Source organism: Nothobranchius furzeri, chromosome 2, assembly GCF_043380555.1.
Source record: "Nothobranchius furzeri strain GRZ-AD chromosome 2, NfurGRZ-RIMD1, whole genome shotgun sequence".
Classification (NCBI taxonomy): Eukaryota; Metazoa; Chordata; class Actinopteri; order Cyprinodontiformes; family Nothobranchiidae; genus Nothobranchius; species Nothobranchius furzeri.
Window position 1 is genome coordinate 27,110,801 of NC_091742.1, and position 22,866 is coordinate 27,133,666.

The 22,866-nt window shown below is 43.7% G+C and overlaps 1 protein-coding gene across 5 annotated transcripts; it reads left to right on the forward strand.

Moving 5' to 3' along the window:
* The first annotated feature begins 1,253 nt into the window (after window positions 1-1,253).
* Window positions 1,254-19,293, forward strand: vegfab (vascular endothelial growth factor Ab). Of its 5 annotated transcripts, XM_015948053.3 has the most exons (9): window positions 1,254-1,534; window positions 3,013-3,055; window positions 3,806-4,002; window positions 6,390-6,466; window positions 9,629-9,661; window positions 14,617-14,691; window positions 16,389-16,532; window positions 16,801-16,848; window positions 18,850-19,104. In XM_015948053.3, the coding sequence occupies exons 1-9, from the start codon at window positions 1,481-1,483 to the stop codon at window positions 18,869-18,871; spliced, it is 693 nt and encodes a 230-aa protein (XP_015803539.1). In that variant the 5' UTR covers window positions 1,254-1,480; the 3' UTR covers window positions 18,872-19,104. The 5 variants fall into 5 exon arrangements, with proteins under 5 accessions (XP_015803539.1, XP_015803540.1, XP_015803542.1 ...); XM_015948054.3 differs by lacking the exon at window positions 16,801-16,848 and having other exon boundaries at window positions 18,850-19,293; XM_015948056.3 differs by lacking the exon at window positions 14,617-14,691.
* The last annotated feature ends 3,573 nt before the right edge of the window (window positions 19,294-22,866 follow it).

Consider the following 22,866-nt stretch of genomic DNA (forward strand, 5'->3'; position numbering starts at 1 on the left):
CCCCTGCCTGGCAGACCGAGAGGGCGGAGCTGCTAACAAATACACACACACACACAGGCTCACGACAGCATTGTGACATCATAATGTACCAGTTTACATCATAGCATGCCTCTTAGCCAATAGCGGTGGCAGATTTAAATTAGAATACAGTGCAGAGTTTTTCTCGTCTCGTCTCGTCTTCCTCCGCTTATCCGGGTCCGGGTCGCGGGGGCAGCATCCCAACTAGGGAGCTCCAGGCCGTCCTCTCCCCGGCCTTGTCCACCAGCTCCTCCGGCAGGACCCCAAGGCGTTCCCGGACCAGATTGGAGATGTAACCTCTCCAACGTGTCCTGGGTCGACCCGGGGGCCTTCTGCCGGCAGGACATGCCCGAAACACCTCCCCGGGGAGGCGTCCAGGAGGCATCCTGACCAGATGCCCAAACCACCTCAACTGACTCTTTTCGATCCGGAGGAGCAGCGGCTCTACTCCGAGTCCCTCCCCAATGTCCAAGCTCCTCACCCTATCTCTAAGGCTGAGCCCGGCCACCCTACGGAGGAAACTCATTTCAGCCGCTTGTATCCGCGATCTCGTTCTTTCGGTCATTACCCAAAGCTCATGACCATAGGTGAGGATTGGGACGTAGATCGACCGGTACACTATTATGCAGAGTTTTTACCTGCTGAATATTAGGCTGAATATTTAAATTTGAACTAAGATGCACTGAAGTGCCAAATTATTGACGACATGTGTCTGCAGCACAATTAAACACTCGTTTATTTAGTTTATCAGCAAAAAAAAAAAAGTTTATTTGGGGGTGACTTGCTCTTTAAAAGTGTGTGTGTGTTAATCCCTGCTGGGTCTCTCGTCTTCATAAGCACCGCTGACATTTTCAGACCAGACATCAGCCTTCACCTAGTTTGACTCATGGTGTCACTCTTTACCCGTCATACACCGGGAAGACTCCAGTCCGACGCCTCCAACTGAGGCTCAGTCAGACGGGAGCTTGAGTCGAAGGACGCTCTCAGGCGCGCGCGGACAAACCAAACCAACTTTATAATTCTGTTATTGTTATTCATCTGTCAGATCGGAGGGTTTTATCTCTGCCATCCCCCCCAGACTGACCCAGACCGACGCTTGCAGACGGCGGCCGGCCCACAAGCATGGGATTGTGATGCCGCGGAACGATGTGGGACGTGGTGCATCTTGGATCTTCGCGTTTCTGGATATATTAAAAATTATTGGCAACAGTTGAAAGTCGCACGGATCGCTCTGCGGGACCAGCATGGATTTACAACCCCCGGCCCCTTTTTAGGAGAACTTTTTACCGGTTTTCTGTTCATTTATTGGTTATTTTTAAGTAAAAGTCCCAAGAACTCATCGGACGCTCAAGAATTTGTTTTTTTCCTTTTTGAGAATTAATTTTTTTATTTGATTACAATTATTATTATTATTATTATTATTATTATTATTATTACTATTCTGGACTGGATTTCCAACATCATGAACTTTATTGACAGTTTGACACTATTATTTTTGACGCTGTCAGCTGTCAAGGTGAGTGTGATCCAAACTGCAGCTAGATCAGGAGAAAGCGAACCCGTTCCGTCCTTGTCTGTCGCCTGACTAGGTCACCCCGTTCGTGTTTCAACCTTTTAGTGGCTTTGGAGAGGTTTAAACAGCCATTATTATAATTACGCACAGGCTGACGCAGGGACGGGACCGAACCCGAAGACTCGTGGGTTCTTTCTGCTTCAAAGGTGGCTTAAATTCTGATTTTTAAACATATTTATAATCATGTTGTGAAGTTTGACGCTGGTCAGACTGAAGGCCGTGCTCCTAAACCACTTTGGAGATATGATTACGCTTTAAAGGGACAGCGTTCGGAACCGGGAACTGTAAGCAGGTTCCTCCAGTGCCACTGACAGCCGAATGGAACAACTACTTAGGTTTTTTTTTTCTTTTAAAGCAGGAATCGGTCATAAATTCCTATAAGGATTACACTTGTAATCATTAATCAGGTGCTGGTTGGTGTTGAGCAAAGGTTTCAAGGTGAAAGAAAAAGGAAAACAGTAACACACCACCCCAAGAGGAGGCGTTGTCCTGCGATTTGATTGGACTTTACAAGCTCATTCCCAACGTTTCCTCTGATGCTTCCCAGTCGAGTTATTCCCAACATTCCTGGTGGTTGTATAAAGGATCCCCTTATTCAAAGAATGCCAAATTATCAGTCACATGTTCGCAGCTTGGCACCTCTCTATAATTTACTTATTTCTGATGAGGAGGGAGGAGGAGGAGGGGGGGGGGGGTCCTTCAGCCCTCAGCCCACAAGGTTGGACCCTCTCACGCCACCAGAAGGAGGGTGGAGCTTGCACACAACCCAGTCTTCCTTTTCTTCCTTCAAAAAAAACTTTTTGGCGAGGAGCTGAATCTGAATCCCCAGAGTTCAGCATGGCGCGCTCGCCTCATGCAACACTGGCGAGGTATTGCGCGATGCGCGCGATTCGGTGTGTGAACAAAATGTAAGAGGGGGGAGAGAAAAAAGGGTGTGTGTAATGTGGGGAAGGGAAAGGGGGGGGGGGGGGAGTGAGGGGGCGACAAAGAGCTCTAACCATCAAATAAAGAGTCGCCAGAGATGCCGTGGCCCCACTGGTGCGGTGACAGGCGGACATTCCTGAATGGTTTTAATGGTTTTATTAAAGCGGGCTGGCTGAGGAGCGCCACACGAAGGGAGGCACACACCAACACGGTGGTTCCAAAGTTTATGAAGCTCTGCCACGTTGATGAGGCAGATCTGAAGTCAGCTCAGCTGGCACCGACTACCTTTGCTCTCGTGGCCAAATAAAGCCACAGACCGCAGATGTACCCGTGAGGGCACCACGTGATGCGCGGGTGTGCCCGTCAGCTGTTTCTTGTGCTATGGGGATTCGGTAGAGACAAAAATGTCAAAATGCAAACATAATCTTCTTTTATGAACAGCTGCATGCGAACAGTTCTGGCGCAGTCTTCCTAACAGCCTTTCGTTTTCTCCACAGAGTGCCCACATACCGAAGGAAGCAGAACGAGGTCCACATGACGGTAGGTGTCCCACAGGGCACCGTGGGAATACTGTCTGTGCTGGGCTCCCTGATTGGCACTCGGCCAACAGGGACAGTTTGAATTTCACCTTGACACTAGCAGAAAGCTAGCGCCTCCTGGTGGATGCCTCCAGACCCTCACCCTGAGATTCTCTCCTGTGTTTTAGTTATGTTCAATCTAACTGCGGTGCTGTGGAGGAGTTCCCCTTGAGGTTAACCCGAGGAAACGCTTTAGCCACACACCCTTCCACAGAGCAGAACGTCGCCCGCTTGGCCCACAGTTTTCACTTTTGTTGCAACAACCCCGGCCGTTGCCCAATCTAACCCCTACGAGCTAGAGTTCACGGTGTTTGCTTTGGCGTCCCAGAGGACCGCCAGCCCGGGGTTGTTTTGGGCGATGCTGTCAGTCCGGGCTGTTTCTGGAGCAGAACTCCTGCAGAGATGGAGGAGGAGGGTTTAGTGCAGCCTATGGGGGTCACGTTGATGAATAGTTGAATAACTTGTTCATTTTAATGACTAATTATGTAAGTGTCCATATAAAGTAGGCCAGTCCGTGTTTGCTTATGTAAACCGAGTGCTTTTGTGTGAAACAATGGGACTTAAGAGTGTGTGTGTGTGTGTGTGTGTGTGTGCACCTCTCTGAATGTTTACCCCTTTAGACTGTTGCGTGCATGTCAGCAGTTTACTCTCGTTTCTATTGAGGTGTTCGTTTTTCAAACACTAACGCTGCTCCCTTTGCCCCCTCCCCCAGTGATCCCCTTGATAGAGGTGTACAACAAGAGTGTGTGTCAGCCACGAGAGGTGCTGGTGGAGATTCTGCAGGAGTACCCAGACGAGGTGGAGCACATCTTCATCCCGTCCTGCGTGGTGTTGAGGCGCTGCGCCGGCTGCTGCAGCGACGAGATGCTGCAGTGCACGCCGACAGCCACCCGCAACGTTACAATGGAGGTCAGCAACACTGACAACCACAAAAACATCGGTTTTATATGGTTTCTCTAAATATTACTGATGTATTTCATTGTTTAGTTAAGCTGATTCAGGGTGGATGTCACCCATCTGGTTGCATAAGTGGTTTTGGATTCATTTACAAATGTCACAGTAGAGGGGCACAAGTCCACCTAAGCTGAGAGCCTTGAAAGAGCTTGGCCTTTAAAAAGCCCCTCTGATGTTTCCAAGTGCGCGTGGTTTAAAGGCTGCTTAGGCGCAACACTCAGACACTTAAACAGGTCCTCCATTTTTATTTTCACCTTCCACACGTCCTTGTCCAGGCTTTTAGATCCCAGAAAGGGATTCTGCATCATTTAAATATCAAACCAATCAGCTTTTTCTCTAGATGGATGTGGTAACTTACGGTTAAAACTTTATAAAAACTTCTCCTGAAGTCTTCCATTTACTTTGTACCTCTGTTCTGCGTTGAAACGTTATTATTACAGTTGGTTCGTCTTTTTTGTTGTGATTCTTCTCTTTGTGTTCAATGAGCAGTTTAAGTAAAAATGGCTGCAGTTAGCGGGAGAGCTCTGGAATTTTGCATCCAAAAAAATTTAGGTTTAACAGCTTGAAACAGCCTTTGTTTATTTTTGGCTTGTCCTGGATGATTTTCAGCCTGATAATCTGGAGGCCCTGCAATGATTCTATCACATTAAAATCGAGTATACACTCTAAAAAATGAAACGTTGAAGTTCCAAGACCCGCTGATAGAAAATAGATGAAGAAACTCTCAGATTAGAAAAGCCTGTTAGATCTGCATCACGCTGAAAACTAACATTCGTGGACTGGCTTGTGACCTGATAGGCTGTTGTTGGTTTTGCATCCAGGAGAGAGCAGAGCCCATCTTGGCTTGCAGATGCTAACCATTAGCATTAGCTTTAACGCTGCACAGCTCCGTCAGACTTGTGTTGTTTGTGGAGATGAAACAGCAACATTGCAAAGCAAACAAACTCAGTGGTAGTCGTGTTGCTTTGAGTCAATCCTGTCGTGTTCTGTTCCCATTCCTGACTCACTTCCAGTTCCTCAAATAGGAAAAGGAGAGCTTCCCCCCCCCCAAAAAAAAAGATGGACTCACAAGGCCTTTATCAATACTAGACAGGTTCTGTCAACTGTTTCCACTAAACCTTGTTTCTTTAAAGTTGAGAGTTACATAGATTGTTCTAAGGAAAGAAAGAACGAAAGAAAAGGATCTTTTATGTAGCGCCTGTCAAGATTAAAATCACGAGATAAAAAGTTTTTTTGAAAAATGGTTAAAATTAGAAAAATATGTGATTCAAAAATGTAAGAAAAGGGAAATCAGTAGATCCCGGGAAAGGTGGGATTGTTAGGAAGAGCAGAATAAAGAGAGAGTGGTGAAGAGGGTCACGCAAAAGCCAGCCTGAACAGGTGAGTCTTCGGCTACTTTTAAAGGAGACCACTGAGTCCACTGATCTCAGGCTCAGGGGGAGAGAGGTCCAGAGTCTGGGGGCCGCAGCAGCAGATTATCTGCCACCTTTGGTCTTTAAAGGGCAAGTCACCCCCAAACCAACTTTTTTTTTGCTGATAAACGACATGAACGAGTGTCTAATCGTGCTGCAGACACGTGTCGTCAATAATTTGGAACTTTAGTGCATCTTGGTCAAATTTTAAATGTTCTGCCTAAAACTGGCAGTGTTGCGCCGTCGTCAGGTAAAAACTCTGCACTGTATTTGAATTTAAATCTGCCACCGCTATTGGCTAAGAGGTATGCTATGATATAAACTGGTACATTATGATGTCACAATGCCATTGTAAGCCTGTGTGTGTGTGTATTTGTTAGCAGCTCCGCCCTCTCGGTCTGCCAGGCAACAGTATTTGTTGCATTTTTCAAACATTAAGTGGGAGTGAAGTAAGTCCAGGGGCGTGTCCAGGGAGTGGCCTGGGGTAGCACATGCTACCCTTGGAATCCGATTGGCCACTCCAGGTGCTAACACACTAATTTACCTTTAAACTGGCTTTTCATTGTCCGCTAAAGGCTTGGGGGTAAAACAAAAAAGGCATAACCATTGGTGCCACCCATGCACAAAGTTCTGCCTCACCTGGGCCACCCCGTTGTAAAAGATCTGGACACGCCCCTGAGTAAGTTTCTTGTGGGGGGGTGACTTGCTCTTTAAGTTATAAGTTATGTTAAAAGTAAATTTATATCACTGATTATTTCACTCTAATTTATGCAACAAGGTTTAGTGAAACCAGATAACATCACTTGGTTGAGAAAATTCAACGTTTCATTTATTAAGGTGCAGAGAGAAACTTGATTGTGCAAAAATGTGACTTTCTCCTTGTGTCTAATCCTTGATTCAAATCTTCTTCTTTCTCCTGTTTTGTTTCAGATTAAAAGAATAAAACTCCAAAGGCAACAAAATGACGTTTTCATGAGTTTTACAGAACACAGCGCATGTGAGTGTAGGTAAGAGGCCCCAAACACTCAAAACACACCAACACACCACTGAACAGCAAATCACTGCACCATTGTGTAGCAGAGCAGAGTTTGGCCAACCACGTCGTGTAAAGTCTTCAGCTCAACCCTCCAACGCATTCACCCGATGCAAATCGCTCCCGTCCATGTCTTATCTCAGCCTCTTCCAGTTGGCTGATTCTTTAAAGAAAGAACGCGTTGAAACGTATCGCAGCGGACGCCCGCCATGTTTGGAATCCGTCGTTGTTCCGTGGCATCATCGAGAATGTCGCATTCTTCCTGGATTTATTCATCCTTGTGAAATGATGTGACCTTTACTTATTGTGTTGTTTAGTTCCGCTTTGGTGTCAAACTCTTATCCTAATCCTGAAGAAGTAGATTCACCGCCTAGAACACACGGAATAGCAGGAATGTCATTCATTCCCAGTCAGGCACAGCTGTTTCCTCCAGCAGGAAGACACGGAGTTACTGGAAGTGTTTAATTTATTAGCGTGAGCCTTCTTAACATAAGCCCAAAAGTAGTTTATTTTTTTTAATTTGGGGGGAAAAGCTTTGAAGGCGGTTAAAAAATCCTACGTAAGATATTTGTAAGTGGATTTATTTGAGAATTTCTGATTAGTTAATATCTCACCTGTTTGCAGGTTACCAAACAACCTCAGTTTGCAGAAACATAGATTTGTTCTGACTGGATTGACAAGCTAACAGCTAGGCACAGAGTCTTTAACACTTTAATCTCACCCTTTCATAGCAACTCGTGTCAGCACAATTTTATAAACCTTCATCTGGTTATTTTAGCAAAAATATTAGAATATTCCTGCAGGAAGTGACACGCGCTGCCCTGGGAGCGCGACGGCTAGCTGCTGTCATTACTTTTGGTTTCAATTCATCACAAATTTAGAAGGAAATTGGGGTTGTGTAAGGATAACATCAGTCCACCTTGGTTTTAGCCACATTAGTTCAACGGTCTGATGAAAAGATATAAAAATATATCATAACCGTCCTAAAATCCCTCACATCAAAAGGTCAGGAGTGTTTTAGATATATTTAAAGTTTTCCAATTGGTGATTTTCCTAGTTTGCCTTTTAAAAACATGACCTGAGCAGGAAAATAAATCTAAAGTATCTGGCTGGTCCTGCAGTGAAAGCAAAAATGAAATAATGAAAACTCGTTCCATGTTAATTGGTAACAGAAATGTCGCCTGCATTTGAGCTTGTGTCGTTCTCCGGTGGGGACAACCTATTAAAGTTAATTTATTTTTCTAAAATCGGTTACGTTTGAAAAGACTTGAGCTCAGAGGGGTCGGGCACTGTCCTCCCACTCCACCTGTAGCAACACGTTCTCGCTCCCAGCGCGTCAAAAACAAACGCTTGGTCAGCCACCCTCCGCCTCAGACCCCTGACGCCAAAAGTGCCCTTTTTCGTTACTTATGTGCCAAAAGGGTTTTCCCCTTTTCTGACTGCAGATCCCAACGCAGCATAAAACTGACGCGATGGGATGTCCGCAGCCAGGGCACCAAACAAGCTCATCGTACCTCACCCTAACCTCATCCTGTTATGTAACCTTCCCCTCGCCCCATCCTAACCTTAACCATCTTGCTAGCGAACACGTTAGTGATGTGTCGGTCGCTCTAAAAGCCGGCTCTGTGAAGTGAACGGCGGGAGCCGCCTCGTCATTGGTCGGGTTTGGACCGAGCCAACACGAGGGGGAGGTTTCAACTACCAAGGTGGAAGTTAAAAGTAGAGGGTATGTGTAACCTCCCCCTCGCCAGATGGTATGTTCTAACGTTCCCCTTGGGCGGCAAATATGAAAATTCACAGTCAGAATGCATGGGAGACAGACGCTTGATCACAGTGAGAGTAACGTTTTAGGTAGCAAGAGGGTTAAGGTTAGGATGAGGGGAAGGTTATAAATAGTGAAACGTTAAGGTTTAGGTGCGGTTAAATGAGCTGGTTCGGTGCCGCATCAGCGGACATCCCATCGCGTCAGTGTAACGCTGCATTTGGATCTGCAGTTACAAAAGGGAAACACCCCTTTTGGCACATAAGTAATGAAAAAGGGCGCGTTTGGCGTCAGGGGTCTGAGGCGGAGGGTGGCTGACCAAGCGTTTGTTTTTGCCGCGCTGGGAGCGAGAACGTGTTGCAACACTCCACCAGATCATCTAAAAGCAAAACAAACACGCGTGACGGAAGGCCGACTTAAGTTACTCAATCACTGCTTTACATCTCCGATGTGCGTAATTTGTCTCTGCTTACTGGTCACTCCCGGGAGACACTTTGTTAGTTCGTCAAACCTCTGTTGTTAAATAAATATCACACCAAAAACCTCGAGACAGTTTATTCACAAAGCAAATGATGCATCAGGACAACGGTAGCAGAGTTGGAACGGCCAGCTTAACGAATAACAACAACAAAAAAAGCAAATAAATAACAAAATTAGGAAATATGAACTACAGCTAACGCTTTACAGCTGCTTCTGTTTACATTGAGAAACCCCTCTGCCTCTGTTTCGCTGGGCTTTCTCCCTCCGGCAAACTCGAAACTGCCATCATTCCCATTTTTATCAGTCTAATTGCCAGCGTTATAAAACAATCTCAAACGCAGAATTTCCCGTACCTGGGCGCAGCATCAGATTCAGCGCCAGCGGTGTAAGACACAGATGCATCAACCAGATCGTAAATACGCCAAACACATGGATGCCTTTTCTTCTTGATACGTGCATTTGTTGCAGCCAGCTGTAAAACAGAACCTCGGCCTGGTGTCCGGGAGCATCTTGAAGGAAACACAGTTTCCTAACGTTATTGGCAAACTGCAACCTGAAGAGTGTGCCAGCAGATTTGTTGCTCCACACTTTCTTATCTGCAGCAGCCGTCACATGAGCGAGAAGTGAAGCAAACCTCCATTGCGGACGTGTTTAGTGCGCACGCGTCCTTTTAACAATCCCCTTTACGTACCCGGGCTTGTAAAGTGCTCTGCATAGTTTGCCAACTGCCGGGTTTCACTTTGTCAAGCCAGAAATGGGAAAGTGAGAAGCAATTTCATCGGTTTCTTGGAAATGACCAGCTACGTAGCGTGGTTTGTGTAGATTATAGCCACTGATCTCTGTTTCCTAACAAACCTTTCGCTAACCTCGTGCTGTTTTGTTTTTGCCTTTTAGGGAAAAGACAGAAGTGAAAGAAAAGAAAGAAAAGTGAGTACTGCAGCTCTTTCTGCATGGAGATTGGGGGACATTGAGGGAGGGATGGGGGAACAATGAGGACTTGAGATCTGATATTGCTTTGCATCACTCTCAGTCGTCTGCAACTCAGCCTTTGTGACAATCGACTGCCAAACACACTCCTAAATTATCTTCCTGTTGTTTTTTTTATTACTAATTTATTTCATTTGATTAAAAACATTCTATTATAATTATTTAAACCCTCGGTGGATGTGTTACGTGTGATCGTGACTGACTCTCGATGAGGCCGTCACCCCCTCTTCACCTCTCTGCCTCTTCTATCTCGTCTTTACGATCCTCTGTTACATTTTCACTTCTCGTTTGCCGTCTGTTACTCGAGCTCCTGATTGCTCTGAAACAGATAAGTGTTTTTTTAAAGATCTGTTCAACTTCCTTGTTCGTGCCAAGCGATCCTCCTCTTCCCCGTGCGACACGAGTCCACGTTCTAAGGGTCATTGAAAGCTCTTTAGTCCTCATAGTCATCAAGATTTTTTCCATGGCGTGGTTGCTGTTTGTGGGTTGTGTTTTGGTTTTATGTCAGGTCATCTGTCATATAGATAAGTCTCAGCTCCGAGACCTTCTCTTTAACCTTGTCTCTCCACTGTTTACGAGTCTGGCTTTGTTGGCGTGCTCCTACAAAATAATGGTCCTTGGGGGTCATTCAACTTCAGTCTCTGAGGCCTTCAATAGTGCGTTTTATCAGTGGCTTCTAGCCTCACAAGAGATCGTGGAGCTTGTCAGCATGAGTCATCCTGCTGAGGTGGTGAACTGTCAACGTCTACTGTGAAGTTAATCCCTGACAATTACAAGAGGAAGCCTTTCTATTTACCCGCATCCTGTTTTGTGGATCATTTGATGTCGTAGTCGTCATCCTGTTTCAACCGGTGCGGATTTAGCTCCACGTGTAGCTTCCGCTCTCTTTACGTCATTCTGCGATGAAGGTTTAAAGGGTTTCCTTAAAATGTTAAAACAAGGTTTTTAGTCAAGCACTTTGGGTGTAAAGATGGCCGCCCGCAGTTGGCTAACTTGTCTAGACTGGAACATCTTCACCTAAATGGGCCTCAGAAGATTCCTCTTTCATCATTAAATCCTGGTTCTAGTCGGGCAAATAAAGTTCTCTTTCAAAACAGTAACACATGCACTGGAATGGATTATCACTAAAACCATGAATTCATCATTTGCTTTCATTATTGATTGAATAAAAACATTTCCCCCCCGCTTGAATATCACAGATTTTGCAGCTGTTAGATTTCTAACAATGTAGGCATTATCTCACTGGGCTGAGACTAGCTGGAGACACAAATCTGCAAAACGATGTCTGTTGGAATTGCGTACAACACTTTTGTTTGAGACAACGTTCGTACGTTGCCAGTTGAGTATATGATGCAGTTACAAACATTTGCAGAAGTTGTAAAATCGTTCTTGGCACAATTTAGAGTCGTAATTGTGTCTTTTTTTGGTCACAAAATCCTCACATTTTTTTTGCAACGTGCTGATGTAAAATTCAGAAGACTTTGAGATTAGTTCCAGACACTCACAATGAATTTGAGAGAAAACAAAGTCTCTCAAATAGTTTAAACTGATTCATACTCCCCACCCCCAAATGCTGTGCAAAATAAATCGCCAACAGTCACAGCCCAGTGAGAAACAGGCTTAAGCTGAGTCGCTAAACCAGTTGATTAGCTTCTTAGCGTCAACAATGCTAACGCTAGCTTAAATTGCTACTGTGCTTAGGCTAAATCTCAGAGCACAATTAGCATGGCTTCAAGTCCTGTTTTCTTAGCAGCACGGCCATAATGTCACCATGACGGTGAACCTTGCCTTGCACAGCTGAGTGGTACTTTATTGGTGCTAAGTATAAGGTGGGCAGGTGGAAAAAAGACAAAAACAGAATGATCTAAGTTAGGTTTATTGAAGTTATCTGCCAATATTTTCCAAATTTTCTTGTTGACAGCATTAACTTGAAGGTGTGCGTCACACAATCAATACATTTGCAGTGGTCTCTAGTAGGAATAAATGCCTTGTAAGTCGTACTCTGGGGAAACAAAGCTATGCTGCACCTGTTTCAGGAAGTAGAAGTGAGCCACATCAGAGATGAGCTTCAGACGGCAGGATTTGGAGTCTTATGTCTGGATATTTGGACATCTCGCCTCAGATCCAATTACAGCAACACAACTCTACCACTGACTCTGTTTGCTCTGCAACGATGATTATTTTATCTCCACAAATAGCACAAGCCTGAAGGAGTTCTGCCATGTGGTGGAGTTGCAAGTGCTAACAGTTAGCTTCTACCTGATTAGACGTTGTCTGCTCTTTCCTTGACACTAAACCAACAGCCTTCCCCATAGTGAGCCAAGATGGGTGAGTCCATAAACGTTAAGTGACAGTGTGACGTAGATCTGTCAGGCATTTCAAATCCTGGCGTTTCACAGTCTATTTTCTGTCAGAAGCTAATGCAGGAGATAGGTGTAGAAGACTATTTTCATGCTTTTTACAACGTTTTTTCAGTGTTCCATACTTTTAGGCATTACATAATGCAGAATTGCGTTTAGCTTTGGTCAGAAAACCATACAGACATCATATCAATTAACATAGGACAGATTTAAACTTCTGTTGCATTCGTGGAACGTTGCTTTCTAAAACATTCAATTTCACATTTTTTGCTCAATTCTAACAAACTAGGGTATATTTATTCATGTTTTTCTTCTTGGCTCAGTTTGACGAAGAAAGTAAGGCACCTCAATCGTATGTAGGGTTTGCGTGTGATCTCTTTGTTACATTTCTAAAGCAGTGCGTGCACACAGCCCTCTTATATAAATCCCAGTCTCCGTGAAATTGTTTGCACATAAACAAGCCTGAATTAATTCAATTCGATTCAATTAAATTTTATTTCTAAAGCGCCAAATCACGACAAGAGTCGTCTCAAGGCACTTCCCACAATAAACATTCCAATCCAGGTCAGTTCATTAAGCCAATCAGAAAAAATGGTTCCTATATAAGGATTCCAGCAAATTGCATCAGACTTTACAGCAATCATCATACTGAGCAAGCATGCAGCGACAGTGGAAAGGAAAACTCACGTTTCACAGGAAGAAACCTCCAGAGGATCCTGGCTCAGTATAAGCAGCCATCCTCCACGACTTAAGCCTGGTTTATGCTTCTCCGTCAGCTCCGCAAGGGACAGACACGCACGGATTGACGGAAGCGTTGCAAAGCAATTCCCCGGCAGGACACCAGAGGGCGTAGCGCAGTTCTGTGGTATCCTGTCATGGATCGGTCCAAGATCGTGTGTTTGTATCGTGTTTTTTTGTATCTAAGAGACTTTTTAACACGGACATATTTGTCTCTCATCCTCCTCCACCTCTTCATGCGCCCGCCACCTCTAAACCCACGTTTCCTGTCATTTCCGTCCACAAATAAAATGCTTGCTGCGTATCTTTTCACTCCTCCAGTCACGGGGGAATTAAACGTTCATGTTTTTAGAGTTTTTTCGCGAGGTATTCTTCAAGTTTCTCCGTGTCTGCCTCTAGTTATCCTCGGCTCTCTTTATGTTTTTGAGGGCGCAATGGCGGCGGTGTAGACGACAGCGGCGTTCTGACCAATCACAAGCTTGCGTTGTCCGTCTCGACTGACGGATGTTTTGAAAAGAGAGCTCGACTCCGTCCGTCCTTGCGGAGCTCTCCGGCAGGCCCGCAAGGACGTTGCGTGTCTCCGCGCTGACGCAGACGGAGAAGCACGAATCAGGCTTCACTGGGGATCGAGGACAGAGCAGACACACACACACACACACACACACACACACACACACACACACACACACACACACACAATTACATTCCAGCCTTGAACCATGAATGAACATATGTACTCTGTATTTAATTTTTTTGCATATAAAAACCTCCGTTAGCGCCACAAGTTATAAATGTGTCAACGAAAGCAAACACAAAAGACAAAAGCTCAGTTTAAGCCGAGACTTTGAAGGGACAACGGACCACCTGGGGTTTTCCTATTTTTGTGCACATCACATTTAATGAGCTTCAACCCTCTGGAGGCAGGCGTTGCAGATTAGCAACGTTAAAACCTGCCTACCTGGTTACTCCGCACACAAATTTCATGAGCATTTTTTAACTCAGACGTACCCCTGAAGGACTTAGTTGTTCGTCCTTTTATCAAAACTTATTTTGAGCCTGAGAGGGTTAAAGAAAAAAACGTGTGCACGTATTCACTTAAATTTGAGCGCCCACTGGCTGGTCAGCCCCTAACAGTTCGTGCGGTATAGAGGCGTAATCGCGGTTGCTGTGCCCACCGACTGTTTCGGCATCCAGCCCCTTTGTGCGCGCTCCATGAACACACTTCTGTTTGTTGTCATTGTACTCTTCTCTGAAACGAGCTTGAATCAGCTCTAAAGAGTTGACCCAGTTATGTTGAAAGATGCAGTTTTGGCGACGTCCAAGCCTTTTGTCCTCAATTCATCCGGGAAATTTCCGCCCACGACCAGCCTCACACTGTTAATTGGTTTCACTCTCTGCAAAGTCATTGTGCCGGTTTGAAAAGAGCAACCTTTTTTGGAAAGGAAAGTCCGGTGAAACCAAGTTGGACAATGAAATGATTTTCTCACAGATCAAACAAATACATCTTATTTAAAAACTGCAGGATGTGGGTAAATTTGAGGTATTTTTTATGTTTCCTTTCTATTTAAAACCAAACATGTCCAATGCTGTCCTAGTAACACAATCAATAACAAAAATCTAGTTACATTTTATTTTAAATAAACACCGATTTTATTCATTAGTTCATTCATTCATTCATTCATTCATTCAAAAGATGCTCATACTTGATGTTTGCTGTAGCAGCCATCCGTTTAAGAGTTCATCTCTCTCGTCAGTCTCTCAGGCAATCTCTGCGTTGTTGTCCTGTTTCTCTTGCAGAAAATCCCGGAAAGGCAAGAGTAAAGACCGAACGAGAAAGCGAAAGAAAAACCGTGACAAAACAATTCACGACGCGTACGTCAGCTCCGCCTTCTCCACCTACCTGCACCTGAGTGTTGCGCTTCTCATAATTAAGCTAATATGGGAGGAGCTGTTTTGCCCTTTTTAATTTGTACCATTTAATTGACCCATCGGCCATTTCAGTGAGCATGTCGCTTCCGTCTGTTGTCCTAACTTTGTCTCGTCAGCCATGCTTTACAAACTGAACAGCAATCGAGTAAACGTTGGTAGAGGATTTTTGCTTAAAAAAAAGCTTCTTCTAAACTTTATTTAACAATAACCAGAGTGAAGTGTAGAAGAGTTTGCAACATTAAAAAAAGACGTCTCAACCTTTAAAAATGATCAACTGATCGGAGCACATTGTTTGAAGAAATGTGCACGAGACTGGACCAGTGATTGGGATGGAAATTTACAGATCAAACACCTTGTTCCGTCATTAGCAGAATTGATTTATTGACACGTTTAAAGAAGCCCGAATGAACAGATCTTAGATCAGCTGTTAGATGTAACCTGAACCTTCTACTGCAACAGATCCATGGACGTAATTTTGGGGGGGGGACAGGGGGGACATGTCCCCCCCCCCCCCCCCACACACTTTTTCCAAAGTCAAGTTTTGACCCCTGCACTTTTTACCATCGAAAAACAATATTACGCTATATTAAATTGACACTGGTTGAGCTCTAGGACCAAGTGGAAAACAACCATTTGTGTTGAAGCCTGTTTCCAATTAGAGCATACTGTAAAGATACACCCCCCCACCCCCCCACCCCCGTGTCCCCCCCACTTCTAAAGTGAAAATTACGTCCATGAACAGATCACAGATGCACCAGCATGGCTTTAGAGACCAGCTCGTACTGTCCTGTTATCTGTGCCGGGATCACCAAGACTGTAATCAGGGTCCTTGCCTTCCGTGTTGAGTCTGTGCTGCTTTGCTGTGTCTCCTTGCTTTTCTTTGCTCGTTTTCATCTCTAAAACTGTTTTTGTTGCCCCCGTGCCGAATGCCGGTACTTTTATGTAACGTGAAGATACGAGTGATCACTATCAGTTGCTCTTTTTATTGCAAGTACTGTTTTGTGTCTTTGTTTGCCCTTTTTTTGTGTGTGTCCGAAAGCATTAAAATAACTTATATTTTATTTTAAACTAATATTAAGATGACCTCATGTACTATGTCTGTAAATGTTCATTTGTAAATTGTATATTAAGATGTCCGTGGAATATCTGAGCCTTTTTTTTTCTGTTTTTGAATCTTATGTCTTTTCTGTGGAAAAACACAAGTCTTCAGTTTTCACTCAATAAAATGAAATTGTTGTTAACGGTACACCAAACAGACCCTTGAGTCTTTTTTACGAGGAAATGAACCTTTTTGTAAGAGTGAGAGCGAGAAGTGTGCTGTCTTTAACGTGCAACTTGAAGTCACTGTGTGTCGTTTTGTGTTGCATGACACGGCCTCGAGCTTCGCTCACTGCATGCCTAACCCAAGGTATTCGTAAGTGGTCCGGTCTTTGTGCAAGGGATGAGGGGTGGGGTGTTTCTGTGGGAACCTGTGTGCAATGCTACCCTAGTATAACACACAAGGCAACCTGGTGGAAGAGCAAACGGGGGTACATAAAATAGTTGACCTTAGGGTGACCTATCACCGGTGATGATAGTACCCTGTTATAATCTGCCTCTCCCTCTTCCTCCCCATCTCTTGTCCGTCTCTGTCTGTCCAGTGTCTGTGAGCCGTGTTGTGATAGCTGCACAGAGAGGAGAAAGCGTTTGTTTGTGCAGGATCCCGCAACCTGCCGGTGCTCCTGCAAACACACAGTTGAATACTGTAGAGATCGCCAGCTAGAGCTCAACGAGAAGACCTGCAAGTAAGCGCTACTGGTGGCTCTGAACTCCAGTTAGATGGCAACTGTAATAACACAACTAACTAAACATTCAGCTGTGTTGCAACTCGGTAGTGGCTACTGTTGTCGGCTCGCTACCCCTTGTTTCCATTGGACGCCGTAGCGCCAGGTTCCAGCTGCCGCCTGGTTTTGTTGCATTCTTGTTGTCGTTCCGTTTGACACCAGAGGAGCTCTTCAGAATTGGGACATGTCCACGGTAGTCAAGCTAAACAACATCATCTGTGTGTTTTAGGGTATCTAATAGCTTGCCACTTGCCTTCTACTCCAAAAACTCCAGAAGGTAAATTCCACAACTTGTCCTCTCAAGTGTTTCTTGTATAAAAAACAAACAAACTGAGTCACATGTTCATCAGCCGATGAGTCTCCCGTTGTCATGTAAATGTCCAAGTCCTTTTGATTTTAATCCACCATCTTTCTCTTTCGGCTTCCCCCCATCAAGGGTTGCCGCAGCGAATCATCTGTCTCCATTTAGTCCTTTTGATTTCAATCCACCGTTTGCATCAATTTCGTGAGTCTGGAAGCAGTTCTTTTTATGATAACTGACAGGACTCGTTTATTGTGTGTGTCTGGATTTCTTTCCAACTCATTCAGTCTGTCCGGGCAATCATGACAGGGTACAGAGGAATGCGTTCCAGTGAAAACAAGGGGTCAGACTTAGCAAGGCAACATAGCATTTCACTGTTTGCATTTCATTTTCTTCTCTACACTCATTCCTTGGAATATTTTTACAAGCCTACTGTCTGAAAGGAACCTGAGTGTAATGTGCACACCGGTATAATGCTGACTAATGTTCTGTCTCAGCAAATTTGACTAAATTAAATAAGGGTGTTTCTTGCCGGCAGTAGCTTTCTTATAATAATTTAATGAATAAGTTAAAGTTGTGTGAAAAGAGTTGCTTTCACGCAAAATAAATAGATTAAAGATTAGCGGAAAGGCACAAAATCTAACAAAAAGGAAAGCTAAAATCTTATATCTTATACGTTCATAGTAGGAGTACACCAATATATCGGTCGGCCGATTAATCGGGCCAATATTTGACTTTTTTTTAAATATCGGCATCAATCAATACACCACCTTACTAACGCCGATTTAAAGTCAGGCACATCCCTGGGCAGCAGAATTTAACTGAAGTGTATTTTTACATTCTTGGAACAACATCTGCTTTAATAAATGCTCAAAAATAATTTCCAACAAAAAAGTTTTTACCCATTTTAAATATTTTATACTTTGTCAGTTTCCTGATTTGTTTGATTAACTTTTGATTGATGTCTGATTTTAACACTAGGCAGTGCACGAAATGAAGATTTAACAGCTGGTTAAATTCTGCGATCACAAACGGATTCAGCTTCTGAAATTTAGTGACATTTTAGCATGAGAACAAAGTGAAAAACGTCCAGATGTTGGCCCAAAATATTGGCAGTACAAATCGACCAGTGGCTGACCGTGACCTTTAGATATCGGCATCAGAATCAGCAATAGAAAAACCAATATTAGTCAACCACTAATTCACAGTACATAATACTAGTTAGAATAGTTTAAAAAAGCAAAATATAATGGGCCATTCCCATCTGTACCGGGTCGGCCCGGGCCGGGTAGCGTAGGTTGTTTACATATCTGGGTGGCCTGGTATTTTTCCGGGCCAACCAAGGCTTATTCTCAGCCCTCTTCTCGAGGGGGTCTGCTTCAGGCCGACCAGGGCCAACACACCCACTGCTGACAGCAAATTCACACCTTCCATTAGAGCAAGCCTCTGATTGGTGGGTAGAATCAGCCCACATGGGCTTAAGGCAAGGATGTGTGGAATCAACCGGGCCAGGCTGGGGCCGACTGGGGCTACCCGGCCCGGGCCGACCTGGTACAGATGGAAATGGCCCATTAATTTTCTTGAAATCTGTTGCTAACCTTAACCCTAGCCATCCCGTCAGCCAGTTTAGTTTATCATTAAAACTCTCCCCTAATTTGCTTGTAATCAAAGACGTATACGGAAAACATTTCAATTCACTGCAGTAGCCGCTGACTTAAATCAAGCCCGTTGACGTGCGTTCTTTGGAAAACAACCAAAAAGCCAAATTTGGGACTTTAAAATGGTATTTGAACTAACACAGTAGCATCATCCACTGTCTATAAATAACTCCATCTTTGGTTGCAGATGATATAAGCGGAGTGGCTCACACGGTCTCCGTCACCAGCCCTGTGCACACGTGTTTTATGATCAGTTTCTTTCCAGTGCTCGCTCCCTCTCCTAATCATTTGATCTTTCTTGTCTTCTCTTCCTGTTAAGATGTGACAAGCCGAGAAGATGAGAGCGGCGGCAGCACCAGATGTACAAGATGAAGGAATATTCTAAAGATATTTCACAGCACAGCACTTTGACTTTTGAACCGTAAGCTATTTTCTGTGGAAAGCATTCCCCTTGGTCTGACAAAGAACAAAGAGATGGACTGAAATTTCTTCCCTCTGTATATCTGCGTGTACATAGACCATTACAAGAAAAAAAAAGACAGAATTTTTATGCTGCTACAGAAACGAATGACTAAACCCATCATTTGACTAAAAGCGAAGTAGCTGCCTCATGGCTTTGCATTTCTAACAGGCTTGCGATGCAGGTGTAGTCTTATTGCCAGCTCATTGTGTGCAGTTACTTCACTGGATATGAGTCTACTGTGGTTGTGTGTCAGTCATAACAAGCAAAACCTCTAGATGTATATTTAACTAATAAATCAGCGGGCGGGACGAAAGAAGACGTGGGCATGCCCTTCTTCGGTTGACGGATGGACCTCTGTTTGCCGGCGTCCGCTTACACCTTCGGAACAAAATGAGACACTTTTGACAGCCGATGGAGATCCGTCTCTGCTTGAGACCACATCCTTCCCTCTGAGGACATCACAGGACTAACGTGGACTCGAAGTCGCTGTCTGGATCAGAGGAGACTCGGGAGCGACGGTGCCATACACTTTAAAGGGATACTGGTCATCGGTTGTAGCGTTCATTGTTAAACTACAAGAAAACCACTGAAAATATCATATACTGTAGTTTGATTCCAGTTTAAATCTGTGCCTGAGAGATCCGCCGAGTGCTTTTTAAATTATTTCCTGACAAGAGGAGATTGTCAAAGTAGTTTCTTTATGGCGACACAAAAAATCTATTGATTATCATACATTTTCTTTTCTGAACCTGTAAATACTGAATATCCCTTTAAGCCATTTGTCCATTCTAGATAATTTATAATGTTGTAGATTATTTTACAGTATTCATCAGCCGTCTACACATATTTAATTTGATCTATTTATGTATGCTGTGTTATGTACCCATAGATGCCCCCCCCTGTGTTTAAGGTCACTGATGGCTACTTTCAGCACGGCTCTCTGTGCTTTTATATGAAACAAGAAGTCAAAGATGATTTGCTAACATTCCCTGAATGGATCATTTGTACCAATGTACTGATGATGTCTCCTTTTGTCGACCCCCGTCACGGGGTGCCATGTGGAACTGTAACTTTTGTGTGTGTGTGTGTGTGCGGTACCAATGTGTGCACGAGCGAATGTGTTCATCTGCCTTTGCTACATGCACAACTGTGTAGGTGTAAGAATATTGTATTTAAGTATTTAAAGAAAGTCGACCTGTGTTTTGTCCGTCATGCAAGATGCAAAATAACTACTGCTAGACGCCGGGTGTAAACGCCACAACGCCACCAGGATTCTAAATTTGGACAACAAATCATTCTGTCTGCCATCAGCCTCTGTTATTAGTCATCTTCTCCACTATTAACATGTTTTCTTTTTCTGTGTCTATGTAAAACAGTAAAGCATATTTATTTTTGAATCATATTGTTTTTATATAAAACAAGGAAAAGGTTGCTGTGTTGTGTTTCCATGCAACTTGAGATGTTTTTATTCTCTCTCTCTCTCTCTCTCTCTCTCTCTCTCTCTCTCTCTCTCTCTCTCTCTCTCTCTCTCTCTCTCTCTCTCTCTCTCTCTCTCTCTCTCTCTCTCTCTCTCTCTCTCTCTCTCTCTCTCTCTCTCTCTCTCTCTCTCTCTCTCTCTCTCTCTCTCTCTCTCTCTCTCTCTCTCTCTCTCTCTCTCTCTCTCTCTCTCTCTCTCTCTCTGCAGAGAAAGTAGAAATGCCTGCACACTTTTTCACGACAGGCAGACAGATATCCAGTCATTTAGATAAACACACACTTTGGGAACGTGTGCAGTAATTTCATCTTGTTAATCTAATTATAGTTATTAGGCACTAATGAATTTTCTTGGAATTAGAATCTTTTGTTTTTAAAGAATTATGTAAGAGCTAAAGAAAAAAAAGTAACTGGGCAAAAACGTGTTTCCAAAAGGAAGAATTTACAAAAAATGAATGTTTAGATCTTGTAGATCTTTGAAAGCAAAGTTTTTAAAATAACTAATATTAAAAACAAAGCTTGAGGCTAAAACCAGATATCTAATACATATTATGAACTGGAATATGTAGGGAAAAACAATTTAAATAGAAATATCATAAGACTTCCATGAATTAAGAGATGATTATTTTGACACATGACCGCTTTCACCTTGATGAAATGTCAAAAATTATCTTATTTCCTCAACTTCTTTGTTACCTGATTGGAAAGTGTCAAATGGAATTTAATATGAGACAAAAAAAAAACCCAATACTTAAAATGTGTGTTGAAGTCGAAAGTTAGCACTCAGTCTATGATTTATAAAAATATTTAGGCTACTGTAGAAATTTGCTTTCGAATTCTGGTAGATTCAAAACATAATGAACTTCTAGACCCAAAGGATACCGGTGCACTTGGACTTGGACTTGGACCTTCCAAGGTCAGTTTTTGTCCCCTGCACTTTTTACCATCTAAAGACAATATTCCGCTATATTACATAGAAATTGGTTGAGCACTAGGACCAAGCAGAAAACAACTGCTTGTGTTTCCCATTAGAACCGTCCATATGCCCATCTCTTGGCTCCACTGATAAGCCTGGTTTATGCTTCTCTGTCAGCTCCGCAAGGGACAGACACGCACGGATTGACGGAAGCGTTTTGCTCTCATACTTCTCCGTCTCCTGGAGAGTGTTGCAAAGCAATTCCCCGGCAGGACAACAGAGGGCGTAGCGCTGTTCTGTGGTATCCTGTCATGTATCGGTCCAAGATTGTGTGTTTATATTGTGTTTTTTGTGTGTATAAGAGACTTTTAACACGGACATATTTGTCTCTCATTCTCCCACCGCTTCATGCGCTCCCCACCTCTAAACCCACGTTTCCTGTCATTTCCGTCCACAAATAAAACGCTTGCTGCGCATCTTTTCACTCCTCCAGTCACGGGAGGACTAAACGTTCATATTTTTAGAGTTTTTTCGTGAGGTATTCTTCAAGCTTCTCCGTGTCTGCCGCTAGTAAAACTTGGCTCTATTTGCAATGGCGGCGCTGTAAACAACAGCGGCGTCCTGACCAATCACAAGCTTGCGTAATCCGTCTCGTTCGACGGATGTTTAAAAAAGTGGGCTCGACTCCGTACGTACTTGCGTGCCTGCCGGATCCCTACGCAAGGACGGATAATGGCGTTGCGTGTGCTCCGCACTGACGCAGACGGAGAAGCATAAATCAGGCTATACTTGCTAACGTGTGATTGGCTGTTCCTGCCACCTGTGTACTTGACAGTTCTGCATTACCGACGCTGCATAAAAGAATCTCTAGGCTGTAGTTTTACACATATTTTTGTACACTTACTGTAAAGACCCCCCAACCCCCGTTCCTCATGTTGGCTGTGGCCCCCCTACTTCTGAAGTCATAACTACGTCCATGCATGCAGCTTATTATGATGTCACATTTTCTCTTTTTGAATCCATACTAGTTTTGGATTTTGTGATGCAAGCTGCCAGTTAAAATTAGATAAATAAATATGTTATATTGAAACATCGCTCTTGTGCTAAATGAGCAAAATAAGAAAGAGAGATTTAACCGTGGCATTTTAATTACTGTGACCTACCCTTAAAGACGGTTTATTCTGGTATGTACTGGTCAGTTCAGCCATTTGGATAAAAACTAAAGACGCCTACCCTGTTGTGCTTTTAAAAGTGCCTCAGCTGGACCAGATTCACACAGAAACAAGGTCTCATCTGTTTAAACGCTAACAAGAATGTTGAAATTGGTGTTTTCAAACTAAATCAATTTACATAGTTACTAAAGCCAAGTTATTGTACTGTTGAAGTGGTGCTGATGCAACAGGCTGCGACTGTTGCACAACGATCACTTCTACCAACACAAGCACAAAATACTTCCTCTTACGGTGATCGTATGCAGCACTCTG